Source organism: Emydura macquarii, unplaced genomic scaffold (assembly GCF_026122565.2).
Source record: "Emydura macquarii macquarii isolate MOO-44397 ecotype Brisbane River unplaced genomic scaffold, CSIRO-AGI_Emac_v2 contig_499, whole genome shotgun sequence".
NCBI classification, from domain to species: domain Eukaryota; kingdom Metazoa; phylum Chordata; order Testudines; family Chelidae; genus Emydura; species Emydura macquarii.
The window spans coordinates 10,154,057-10,166,675 of NW_027130636.1; the positions used below are offsets into that span (position 1 = coordinate 10,154,057).

The 12,619-nt window shown below is 41.1% G+C and overlaps 2 protein-coding genes across 2 annotated transcripts in view; one reads left to right on the forward strand and one right to left on the reverse strand.

Annotated features, from left to right (window-relative positions):
* Positions 1-12,619, reverse strand: part of CAB39 (calcium binding protein 39) — a 125,822-nt gene that overhangs the window by 91,021 nt on the left and 22,182 nt on the right. The window lies entirely within an intron of this gene.
* LOC137146997 (transcription cofactor HES-6-like) lies at positions 2,772-4,853 on the forward strand. Its single transcript, XM_067538647.1, has 4 exons — positions 2,772-2,834; positions 3,404-3,499; positions 3,623-3,701; positions 4,408-4,853. The coding sequence occupies exons 1-4, from the start codon at positions 2,772-2,774 to the stop codon at positions 4,851-4,853; spliced, it is 684 nt and encodes a 227-aa protein (XP_067394748.1).

A 12,619-nucleotide genomic window follows, 5' to 3' on the forward strand; every position in this document is an offset into this window, starting at 1 on the left:
AAGAACCAGAACCAGATCTGGAATGAGTTCTCGGGCGGGAGAGGAGTTGGATCCAGCACCGGAGGACAACACTGGAAAAGGGATGAAGCAAGGAATGAGTTTGATGGTCATATAGGGAAAAGATTTAAAGGGACCACAGATCAATGGAGCTCATGTAAATCAGCAAATAAATGGCACTCATTCAGGGAAAGATGACAAGAGACCCTGGATTGCAGAAAATCCCTCCAAAGGTAGTAAGGCTGGGGGTGGGGGAGAGGCAGTCCACTCCATCCTCCCAATCTGAGGCAGTTGGTTATATCTTTAATAAAAACTTCAGGAAAGCCCAGTCACTTCTGCTCTCCCTGCTGGAATCAGGCAGAAGCAGTTATTACAGGGAGAGGTCAGTGTTAACTCCCACTCCCCACTGAGTTCCAGCAGGGGTGATGGGGTTGGAATAAGAGCTGAGCAGCTTTATGTGCTTCAACTTCATTTACATGAGTTCCCCACGCTGAGCAGCTCTGCAGTGCCTCCTCATCCTACATGGGGCGGGCAGTTTCCCTTCTCTTCCCCAGACATCACTGAGCCATCCTTTCCCAGGAGAAGGGCACTCTGACCGCAGGTGGGTACATGACTTTCTGGGGCATAAGCATATTAGAAAAAACTGTAACTGATGGTCAAGAGTGAACCTTATAGTTGCCATGCAGGCAGCTCCTCCACCAGACTCCAGTGCTACCAGCTCTTATGGTTTTATTGCAAGTCCCATGTTACCTGTTGTTCTTTTTAAAGCCCCAGCTCCTGAAGTCATCTGGGTATGTGAGAATCTCAGCCTTTTTTTTTTTTTTTTTTGTAAGTAAGTTTCTAGTTCTCCTGCCCATGGAGAAAAGCTTGAAAAACATGAGTCCTGAAAGCTCTCAAACCAGGGAGCCAAGCATATGGTTTGGGGAGCCTGGCTCATGATTTTGAATACTTGGGGATGGCAGTACTGAGGACCTACCAGGAGTAGTTTCTGAGGGGGCAGTGTAACACCCTGTTCTTTTCTATTGTTAGAGATTATTTTGTATAATCCACCTTTCACTGCAACCCTTGCAGAGGTAGGGGTCACTCTCATTTGCTACTAAAAAATGCATTCTGGTGCCCATCTCAACACACTCCTCTTGTATATCAGAGAAAGTGGATAACAAGGTCCCACTTTCCCACAGAGTGATGTCATCACAGCCCTTTATTAAGCAGGGCACTCATTTCATTGAGAAATAATCTGACAGCCTCTCTGTATTTTGACAGGCTAAGAGCTTCCACTAGTAGTATCACACTTGTGTAGATACCGGTCCTATGCCTGCACATGCACAAACAGCAGAGCTGTAAATAAACACACACATGAAATCACACACACCTGTATTGTTTATAAGAGAGAGGATGTGTGTATTTTGTTCTCACGGGTATGTGACCCCTGTGGGGAGCCTGGGGCTGACTGACAGCATTCTGCAGTTGTGTGGCTGAGGAGGCATGGGAAGACCTTACAGTAGAAAGGGGAGGGGCTTTTAGTTCTTCTGAAGCTACCCAAGACTTTCCTGCCTGTTAAAATAAAGTGATACATTCAACACCTATTTAAAAGAGATTATCTATCAGACTCGACAGGATACTAGCAAATCCTGCTCATTAGCAAAACAATCAGAAAAGAGCTTGTTCATGTAAAACACTGAGGTTTTCCTTTAAAGAAAGTATAAAAGGTAAAATATAGACACATAGCAAGGAAGTAGGTTTAAGAGTGTTCCTTAAACAGCCACATGCTTTTCCATTAGTATTTCAGAGGATGACCACCACATTTTCGATAGTGTAGTCAGAAAGGATATTCTTATGGAAAAGTCCTGTGGAATTTAATAGGCATGAAACCCAAATAGTTCTGTAGAAAAGCAACAAAGGTCTATAGAAAACATCTGATAGTTGAAATATTAAATTCTATAGGATGGTTAAAAAATAGAAAGGTTATTTGCTGTTCTATACACTTTTTAGAGTAATTGTATACAGCTGGATCTCATTTCTATTGAATGCTATTGGTTTCACCCATATTACATTGTGTAGGACTATTCCATAAGGGATTTTCATATTTGTAAATGCAGAGTTTCCATAACAGTCTGTTGTCAATAGACAAAGGTAATGATGCCTTATGATATCTGTAAGATATTTATAAAAATAAACCCTGGATCACATTATTATATTTCTAAATGTGGAGACTGTTTTGTGTTTCAAAGCTTTCATTTGGATTTAAAGTAGGAGGAATTCATATCTTGCAAGTAAAACATGGTTCAATGTGATAATAAAATTAATGATTAAAAAAGCCCAGAAACTTAGAAGAAATCCTCCCAGGTGGAACTCAATAGGTTTCAGCTTATTGTTGGTCCCTGGGAATCTGTGCAAATTGAGCAAAGAGCCATGTGATCTGCTCAGTGCTCCCATTTTATGTCTTCTTAACAAAAGATTTCTGCACAGCAAAGCTTTGTAGGCAGGACATCTGTCGCTGTTTGGGGGGGCAAGCTGGCCATTGAAAAGAAGCAGTGACCTGTCAGCCTTGATTGATGGCCACAAGCCTCTGGTCTCGACCCCTCATGTGGGAAAAGAGGTCCGGCCAAGGAATGCCCTTATTCACATGCTAATTCTGGGCTATAAATACAGGCAGGGTACAGAAGAGAGTCAAGAGAAGCAAAGAACCCATCTGCAAAGGGAGCAGCCGGCTGCCCAAGTGCTTTCTTTCTCCCTTGCTCCGCAGCATTCAGGGGCAGACAAGCTGGATTATAATGACTGCCTCTGCTATGGCCAGCAATGTGCAGAAACTTTCCAACACCAAAGAGGAAAGGAAGGTAGGTCACTTCATATACAGATTTACACCCATGCTGCCGTGTGTGTGTGGGGGGGGGGGGGGTATGGATACTGCACACAGGTGTGTGGACTATTATTTGGACAACATTCACTGTAGATGGTGCTTCTCAACTGGGAAAATGCTAGAAACAGAAATAATTCCTTTCATTATAAAGGAATTCACAAGGCGTTTTTAACACTTGGGGCTGCATTTTTTGTCCCTTTATGCTGGTTTTACACCGGTGTATCTCTGCTGACTTCAGTAGAGTTACTTCTAATGTACAGCAGTTTAAGGAGAGAAGACTCAAGCTTCATATGTGTAAGAAAGAGCTAAACCGCAGTGTGGTAATGAGATTATAGAGCATACAGAGAGTCCCCTACTTTATATCACATTACCCTTGGATTCTCTGATACCACATGCAGAATGTGGCTCTTAAGGATTAAAAACCAGGGACTCAATCAGTCCCCAATGGGAGTTCTGTCAGTGAGTGCAGCAGGAGCAGATTCAAGCCCTAGCAGTTATGATAAAAGCTTGACATTCCACCTCCTAAATCCTATTTTCTCCATTCAGTTAAGAAAACCTCTGATTGAGCGAAAGCGAAGGGAAAGGATTAACAACTGCTTGGACCAACTGAAGGAAGCAGTTGTTGGTGCATTTTGTCTGGATGTAAGTGTTGAGTTTTTCATGTTTCCTCACACGCCTCCCTCCCTTCATTTTCTAAAAAAAGAAACCCAGAATCCTATACAAAAATCTTCTTTACTGACCCACTTATCCTTTTTTTTTAAATAGCAATCTAAACTTGAAAAAGCAGATATCCTTGAAATGACAGTAAAGCATCTCCAGAATATCCAGAACAACAAGATCATGGGTAAGTTTCTTGTTTTTGCATTTTTCTTTCATTCAGTGCATCTTTCAGATGCAGAATTTTTTTCCAACTCGGGGTCGGGGGCTACATTTTTAATCAAGTGATGGCTGTGCAAAAATCTCTTTCAAACCTGATGACACCTAGGTCTACATTCTATATCATATTTGTTATAGCATATCTTCTAGTTTCTGCTCTTCACCACTAGATGGTGATCTAGAGCCAATGACTTTCAATAGATGGGTTGCCTTGTTTTTCCTGCAAGAATGGTGCTCTCTTTTGTTTTAGCCTTGCAGGACAATTTACCACCGGAATAAAATTAGAATTGTGGTACCGTAATTTATAGAATGAAGTTGATACAAACTTTTTATTGCTTGATTTTCATCTTTCAACTATAATGATCTTATGGAAAAGCCCTAAAGAATTGATCAGGGATTCAATCAAGACGATTTTATAGCAATTAAGCTAAATTCTATTCTTTCTGTAGAATTTTTAAACCATTTTATAGAATCCAGACTAGAATGCTAACCCTGCTATGGAATCACATAGGATGGTTTCAACATTAAACAAAGTTATTGGTCTCAGTTAAGTTCTATATGACTTTTCCAGAAGAGGCAATATATTATGAACTTGTTGAATGCTTGTTTAGTTAAACAATGTACTGCTAGTCCAGTTTTCTTAAATGACTTGAATTGTCTCCTGTTCAATGCAGCAGATTCCAAAGTGGGCCTCGAAGCTCAGCAGAGGTACAGCACTGGATATATTCAGTGTATGCATGAGGTTCACAACCTGCTCCTTACCTGTGAATGGATGGACAAGACTCTTGGGGCACGTTTATTGAATCATCTCCTGAAATCCTTACCCAGATCCAGTGAGGAAACGTGCAAAGCAGCCTTACGGTCATCACCTCCGGCTCACCAGTACGCCACAGTGCAGAAATCCCTGCTGTGCAATAAGGGGAACACCTCAGGGTCAAGTCCTTCTCAGGACCAGTTCTACCCAATCGAGGAAAAACAGGCTTTGAAAAGTTCATTTCAACCACAACCACCATCTCTCTTTAGTTTGCCTGATGTGTCATCTCCAAGCCAGATCCTGCGGCCAAATTTTTCACATAATAACCCTAGTATGGGGTCATTAGATATGTGGAGACCATGGTAAAACGTATTTAAAATTTTCCTTTCTAATCTTAGACACTCCTATATGTATCTTATAGATATGACTCTTTAAAACACTTGTGGAGCAAATCTGTTCCAATAGGTGTACTAAAGATCAGGGTACTTCAAGCCGAAGTAAACCTATTTGTAGCCTGCATTATAGAAGGCTGCTATTATTTTGTATTTATTTAATAAATCTAAATTATTGTATAGAACCCTCTCTTGGGCTTTTAGTGTACATTATATAAAACTTTCTTATGTTATTAAAAGAATTAACATCTAATTAATAAAAACAGGACTGAGGAATGACTGTCTTTTGCATTTTGGTTTCTGCAGACATTTCTTTCAGATCTCCCTTAAGCTACGGAGATCATCTCCTTGAAGTAAAGAGGACAGGCTAAACCCATTACTCCAGGGCAGTGGAGGTAACAAAGAAGAATTTAGCTCTAGCCTTCTGGAAGTGCTACATTCATTCAAAAAGCTTGGTTTTGAAATTTTTAATATTAGTATAAATTTAATCAGTGTTCTCTGGATTGCCTGTTAAAGCTATGCTATAATTTGACCACTTGAAGAGACAGTGTTTTATAATAAGTCAAGTAGATAGTGGGTTCTGTTTATTAACAAAAATATATAGTCTGGTGCTTTCTGTCTACATACTTTAAAAAAATAATTTGAAAGTTCAACACTGAAGTTTACCTGTCCACTTTCCCCCCCTCTCCATTGGGCATGCCCAATGATCTGTTTTTGTAAGTCTTTTCTTAGGTGCTTGGCTGATGATTCATTTGTTAGTTTTTGTTGTTTTTTGTTTTAAAGAAAAAGCAGCTAGCTGCACACACACCTCTGAATAATTTAATGGATTTTGTTAACATATGAGATTATAAAAAGGTCAGATGTTAGTCTCCCATCAACCATGACAACTTCTTGAGGTTATACTAGTGAGTGAATTCCAGGCAGGATAGAGACCAGAAGGAAAGATTCCCTGAAAATCCTACCAACAAGTCTGGGAGGAATCTGCTAAATTTGTAGGCAACATTTGGTCACAGTTTTTCAAGTCAGAGGCAGTTAAAAATTCTTTAAAGTTAAAAGAGCAATGGAATCTCTTAAACAAACACTCTGCATACTAATTAATGGATGCCCCCCTTTCAGAACCGGGGACTAATTATGCAGACTGATCTGTTTGATGATGTGTTGAAAGAGTGAAAGTCCTCACCTTGAGTTTTTAGCATCTCTGTGAAGTTCTCCCCTTTTATCCAGCCCTCTTGAAAAGCCATTAGAAATGGTAGCAGAAGGATGGCAGCAGTAACAACTGCCTTACATGAAAAGAGGGCATTATAGAATGCAAGCACGGCGCTGAAATGGGTTTCTGAAGCAACTCCTTTAGAATCATTGAATTGTCCAAGTCTGCCAGTGGCCTAAATTTCTTCCTAAATTTTGACTCGTCATTGCTTCTCCAATCTGGAACAAGCCTTCCAGAGGCAAGGTAACCTTACCGGTGGCTAGGTATATAGATAACATGGCCCAGTCCAGCTCCCATTAAAGTCAATGGAAAGACTCCTACTGAGAAGAATGGGAACTGGATCAGGTCCAATCATCCAGAAGATACAACATCAATATAAAACTCACATAGGCAATGGAAATTCCTTACTATTGTTACCACCACCACCTCCGGTTATTAGAAGTGAAAGAATATTAAGCATTTGTACAGCTTGTTTATTTATATTTGTGCATTTCAGCGAGTTTGGACTAAGGCCCCAATCCTGCATAAAAATCCACTACTGCAGTCCCTTAGTGTGAGTCCCAGGGGCTCCATGTGGTGTAAGAGTGCATGCTAGCAGATGCCTGTACAGGATCAGGGGCCAAAGCTGGTCAGTTTCCCTTTCATTTCTAGTTATTCACTTTCTGATGTAGTAGTTTTGTGTTCACAACCTCACAGGGGGAATAAGTAAAATATTTAAACTGAATATTCTAATGTCATGAAAATATTTATATTAGGTTTAGATACCAACAATTTTTTTTTTAAATCACCCGTATCTGAAAAATGTATATCTACTGCCGTTATGAACAACACCTAACGTTATTGTAACTGAAAAAAATTAGCAACAGGAGAAAAACTTTTTAAGATAGGAAATGGGAGTGGAAAACTTGACAGAGTGATCCAGGGAGCAGTTGTAATATCTGAAACTAATTATTTTAGCTGTCTAAATTTCAAAAGTTTTAGATTCTCTTTCTACTATGTATTTTTAGTACAAAGTCTAAATTTGGGGCCCCAGCTGGTTGACTGAAACCCAGTGAGACCCGGAGCTAGTTCAATCTCTTGCAGAATAGAAACCATTTAGAATAAAGGGGATGTTCCTTAAAGGAAGACAAATTATTTGCAATAGTTCTTCCACATAAATGTATATATTACTTGTGTGTAGCAAAATGATTCTACATTTATTTCAAATAATTTAACTTTATCAAGCCTAATGTAATACAACAACAGTAATAATCATCTATTTTGTACTTCTCTCTAGCTGAGGATCCCAAAGTGTATTGCAAGTTCTTACTATCCCCATTTTACACATGGGGAACCAAGGCTCAGAGAGAGTAATGTGACTCGTTCAAAATCACATAGTACATGTGCCTACTCTAGAAAAATTAGTGCCATATTATAGCAGCAGCCAGCAACAGTGCAATCTTCTCTGGAGCTAAGCCATCAGTATCAACATCCAGGTGTTTTCCCATTGTGTTATGAAGACCTACTCAGATAGTGAAGTTACAGCACCTAAGCCTAGTTACAGTAGCATCTGCATTGTTGCTACCATTGGTGCAGCTGTACTGTTGGTAGCTGCTGCAATGTGGTTGCTAACTTTTTCTAGTATAGACAAGACCAGGGTGGTCAGTGGCGATGCCAGAAATAGAACTTGTATCTTCTAATAAGACTGCTTTCCAAACAGATAGCTAGTTTGCTGAAAAAAAAAAAAAAAAAAAAAAAAAGTAAGCGTCCTTGTAAAAATTACACTGTTCAGAGAAGTGTCATTATGTATTGAGCTTGCACAATAGCTGTGTTTGGGGTTGCCATCCACCTCATATTTCAATGGAGATGCCCTATTTTGACACATCTGTCCCACGTCTTATAAGATACTGACTAAACTTGTCAGATAAAGTATAGTCACAAGCTGAATTAGGTTAACAAAAATCCCCTGGATGCATTGCAGCGTTCTGACAGCATGCCGTGGGTTTAGGCTGCTTGTTGTGCCCTAACATGGTGCTATTTTATTACAGCAATACTAAGCTTACATCGCAATGTTGTATTTTGGGATCAGACCAAGCCACAGTTTGGATCCAAATTTTCCTGAAGTTTGTGAGTTTTCAGAGCCAAGGTTTTGGTTTAGCTCATTTTAGGCCTAAATTCAGGACAGCGCTTAGACAGGTGCTTAACTTTAAGCATGCACTTATGTCCCATTGATTTAAATGAGACCTAAGCATGTGCCGAAGTGCTGTTCTGAATAGGAGCGCTTTTCTCAACTGGGTATCAAAGACAGATGCCAGCTGCTAGGTTTGGGTCTGAATTCAGACCTTCCTATGCAGCTGTTGGAGCTGTAGTTTGGTCCAGACCCATCTAGTTGTAAGGCAATGTCATGACATATTTATGCAGTGCCTTCGGTGTAGCAATCCAGGGTGTATAACTATGACAGGGTGATCCACTCACCGCCAGGATGGCACCACCTCCTGGCCACGCTGTCTGGAACTGCGGACCGTCTCTCGCTCCACGAGCTGCTTCCGTCTCTTTGTGACTTTGCCGTCTGGCTCAGTCACTGTTGTGGTTTCTCCTTCCAGGGGAGAAAGTCTCTTCTCCCCAACAGACTCAGGCAGTCTTCCTATTCACTGCCCCACCAGTGCCACTTGCCCAGGCTCAGGGACCCTCTAGTCAGCAATCAAGGACTATTCCACCCTCTAACTTGCTGCATTTCCCAGAGGCCTGTCCTAGCCTTCTGGCTCTCCCTTCTTTCTTTAGGTCTTCGATAAGAACATAAGAATGGCAGACTAGGTCAGACCACTGGTCTATCTAGCCCAGTATCCTGTCTTCCGACACTGGCCAATGCCAGGTGCTTCAGAGGGCACGAACAGGAGAGGTAATCAAGTCTGCCATCTTCACTTCTCCCTTCTCCCAGGAAGCAGAGCCAGGCTACATGTCTGTGCAGCCTCCAAACTCTCCTCCCTCTTTCCAGGGAGTGACTGCAGCCCTTCTGTCAACTTCCTGGCTTACATAGGCCCTGCCTGTTCCTGCACAGGAGAGCTTCTTCTAATTAAGGCTTTTCTCACAGTCTTAATTCCTCCCCAGCTTGCCACCTGATAGGCTAATTGGCCCCTCTAGCTTGCCTTAACCCTTTCAGGGCAAGTGTTGGGAGGACACCCCATCACAGTGACCAGTGGGCCCAGTCCAGCCCACACTGAAATCAATTGCATTGCCTTCAACGTGAACAAGATCTGATCCTTTAGCAATTACCCAGGAAATACATGTAGTATATAGTCGTGTCTCAGAACTCTTGACAGTAATAGAACATAGACACAACAACCTAATCACTTGTTCAAGCCAAGTAGTGATCTATCGAAATCCTTTGCAGTCACAGGTGATTGTACTTGCAAAAATAACTATTGGTGTAAAACTATGTGCACAAATGTAGGGGCTGATTTTGAAAATTTCACCATCATGCCTAATTTGAGGGAAGGAGGCTAAAATTTAAAAAGTACCTTTGTTCATTTTACAGCTGTGTGCGTGCACACCCCCCCTCCCATATATATGTTCATATTTATTTCATTTTTAGACTTTCAACTGAACAGAAACAATGCTGCTTTTGGGACCTAAATCCAAGTCTGTCACTGCATTCAGAACTATCCCGTGACTGCTGACAACATATGAACATAGGCTAGTCCTGTGTCTGTACTCTCTCTACATTTCACTTATGTCATCGAGCCATGGTGCGAGCCAGCTTAAACCATCTCATATGAAACACGACGTTTTGTCTGTACAATTTGGTCATTGACATATCAGAACATGACTATTCATCACGATGAGATGTCTCCAGTGCCTGTGAGACACCTGAGTTAGGTATTATGAATCCCAGTGTATGTCTTACAGAGTGAAAAAATGTCTGAGCCAAATGTGGGATGACAAAGATGGCCCAACAAAACATCCTGCACTGGAATTCCACCGTCACCAGGTGGCCATGGTTTACATCCCATGGTAACAGAGCCACAGAAATTAAAGGGTCTGAAAATGTTGTGGAAGCTTCGAGTGATCTCACAGGAAAGTTCTCTAACCTGGCCTATACTTGATGAACTGCACAAATGTCTATAAAAGAGAGTTGGGGAAGTGCCTCTTTTGCTTGTTCCTCTCTCCTCTTGGGAGTCTGTGGGATGGAAGCCTCTTTGCTTCCTCTCCATGGGGGCAGAACTCTGTGATTCTGGGGACCTGGCCCAATAGGGAGCAGCTGCTGTCCAAGTGGATGGCCACACAGGAGCTATTCCTAGCAACGATTCCCATGTGTCAAGGGGAGCAAGAGACAGCCCAGTCTTAATGGAGAGATGTTGTGGTGGAACAGGCAACATCAAGTAAAGGCAACCCTCTACCTCCTTTGCGTCCCCTCACCTCTGAGATAAGCATTAGTTAGAAAGAACTCTGAGGGGACTAACTCAGATTTGCCCTTGGTATTTTAAAAGTAGCATAATTTTACTTTTCCTATGGATTGTCATAACAGCACTGTTATACTATACTGTCCCCACACACAGATCCTCTCCCCACACTACAGTGCTAAACTATACAACTGTAAAATTCTTTATAGTGAGGGAACTCCAGGAATTCAGCTCGTTGCCTCCTCACAAATGCTGTCACATGCTGTAAGATGCCATTTTAGTGAGTTAGTAGCAACCTAATTAAGTGCTAACCTTTTCCCTTTTATTGTTCATTTATACAGACTTTCACAGCAGTGTCACATGCTTTTGGCACACTATACGTATTTAAAAGTACAGAATTTAATCTATTATATTAAATACATTTTCAAACAAGCTTCCCAGATTTTCCCATAATCTCAACATGACTTCCATTTTGCCCTCCCTTACAAATTTATCAGGAGTCTCTTTTATCTCACAATCTCCCCACCAGCAGGAAAAGCCTGGGGAAACCAACGTATTTTGCAGCATATAAAGGAATCAAACCTGGGTTCTGGTGAAAAAAGGTGGGAAGCAAATTCCAGAACCATGAACCTCTCACAGAGATCATGGTGCCACCAGCCCCCTCAAGTTTTACCTTAGGTTAAGTGCCTTCAGCTTGTCATTTTGAAACATTTGGTTTTGAAATATAACTAGATTTCTTTTAAACTAACAAAAACACACCAACAAACCAAACAAACAAACAAAAGATTTTGGATCAACCTGAAAAACAATCTTTTTTTTTTACATGGAACCAAAAAAATCCAATTTTGCTTAGTTCTACTCACAGCTACATGCAGGATTCAGTTCTTTGGCTGTGTTATGTATCTGTTGAGGGAAGGCTAAGCCAATTTCACTCACACACACACACAGCCCTCCCCTCAACAAATCAAGCTATTTCTCTCCATCTTATGGGCTGGAAAGGAAGAAAGAGAGACTTGTTTCTATTTTTAAATACTTGGGAGGGAGCTCACATATTACAGGGATGGGAGACATGAGCACCTAGACAGACAAATAGAACTTACCCCTGCCAAAATGCCATGAGGGGAAGGGAAAAAAACACTTTACTTTAACAATCAGTTCAACTCTGTGCATGTGAGCATAAATCACTATGGTTACGTTTATGAGATCACCCATCACAATCCAAACCATTGTCTTTTATCCTGGAACTTCAGCAATACGGATTTATTTGGGGAAGAGAATTGCAAATGCCGGAAAATTGCTCCTCAGTATATTTAACTCACACCTTTCCTATAGGTGCTTAGTTTCCCATGAACAATGCATCCCCAATTATTCGACCTTACAGTACATAAGACAGGTACAGAATTAGATCACATGACAGCAGAGGGAGACAGAATTAAAGGGGCATAGATAAAAGTGGGACAGAAGATGTAAAAGTATACATGAGATGGAGAACTGATGAGGCGGAGAGAGAGGAAAGCTGATCTAGACTGAAGGCATTGAAGAGATGGCTCTTACAGCACCAATGGCAAGTATTCATAGAGAGACTCAGAGGAAGCCAGTGCTAGAGGAGAAAAAGGGAAATAGAGATTATTCAAATTAGGCTGAAGCCTGTCAATGAAGATTTTTTTTAAGACTTACCTAACCCCTTTCTTTAGTCCTATCCACATTAATATTTTTCACTTATCTACTTTCATCTGTAGATCTCAAAGATGAATATAATCAACATCCTCATCTCAGATGGGGAAATTGAGACACAGAGAAAGGTAATGATTCAGCCAAGGTCCTCTGGTAAATCAGGGACAGATTTGGGACCAGAACTAGGTCTCCTGTCTTTCTGTCCAGTCTAATTACTAGACCACACTACTTCCCCAAAGCTACATCAGTGCTGCAAACGGTTGAATGGTTATGTGCCACCAAGACAGAAGGACATGAGATATGCCATGGAAACCTGGGTTTTTTCTCTGGGTCTTTTGGATGAGACATGCTGCCCCAAAACCAAGAAAGTGACAGGTTTGGAATCTAGACAGCCCAGGAACTACTTCAGCTAAATGAAATTTGAAACCAGACCAAACAGTTTAACAGGGGATGTTTGATTACAAACCAGGAAAAGCTCAC

Excerpts from the sequence above, each read along its gene's own strand:
- LOC137146997 (XM_067538647.1), top strand. The coding sequence starts at position 2,772 with ATGACTGCCTCTGCTATGGCCAGCAATGTGCAGAAACTTTCCAACACC. Across the intron at positions 2,835-3,403 it reads ACACCAAAGAGGAAAGGAAG|TTAAGAAAACCTCTGATTGA; the intron begins GTAGGTCACTTC and ends TTCTCCATTCAG. Across the intron at positions 3,500-3,622 it reads TTGGTGCATTTTGTCTGGAT|CAATCTAAACTTGAAAAAGC; the intron begins GTAAGTGTTGAG and ends TTTTTTAAATAG.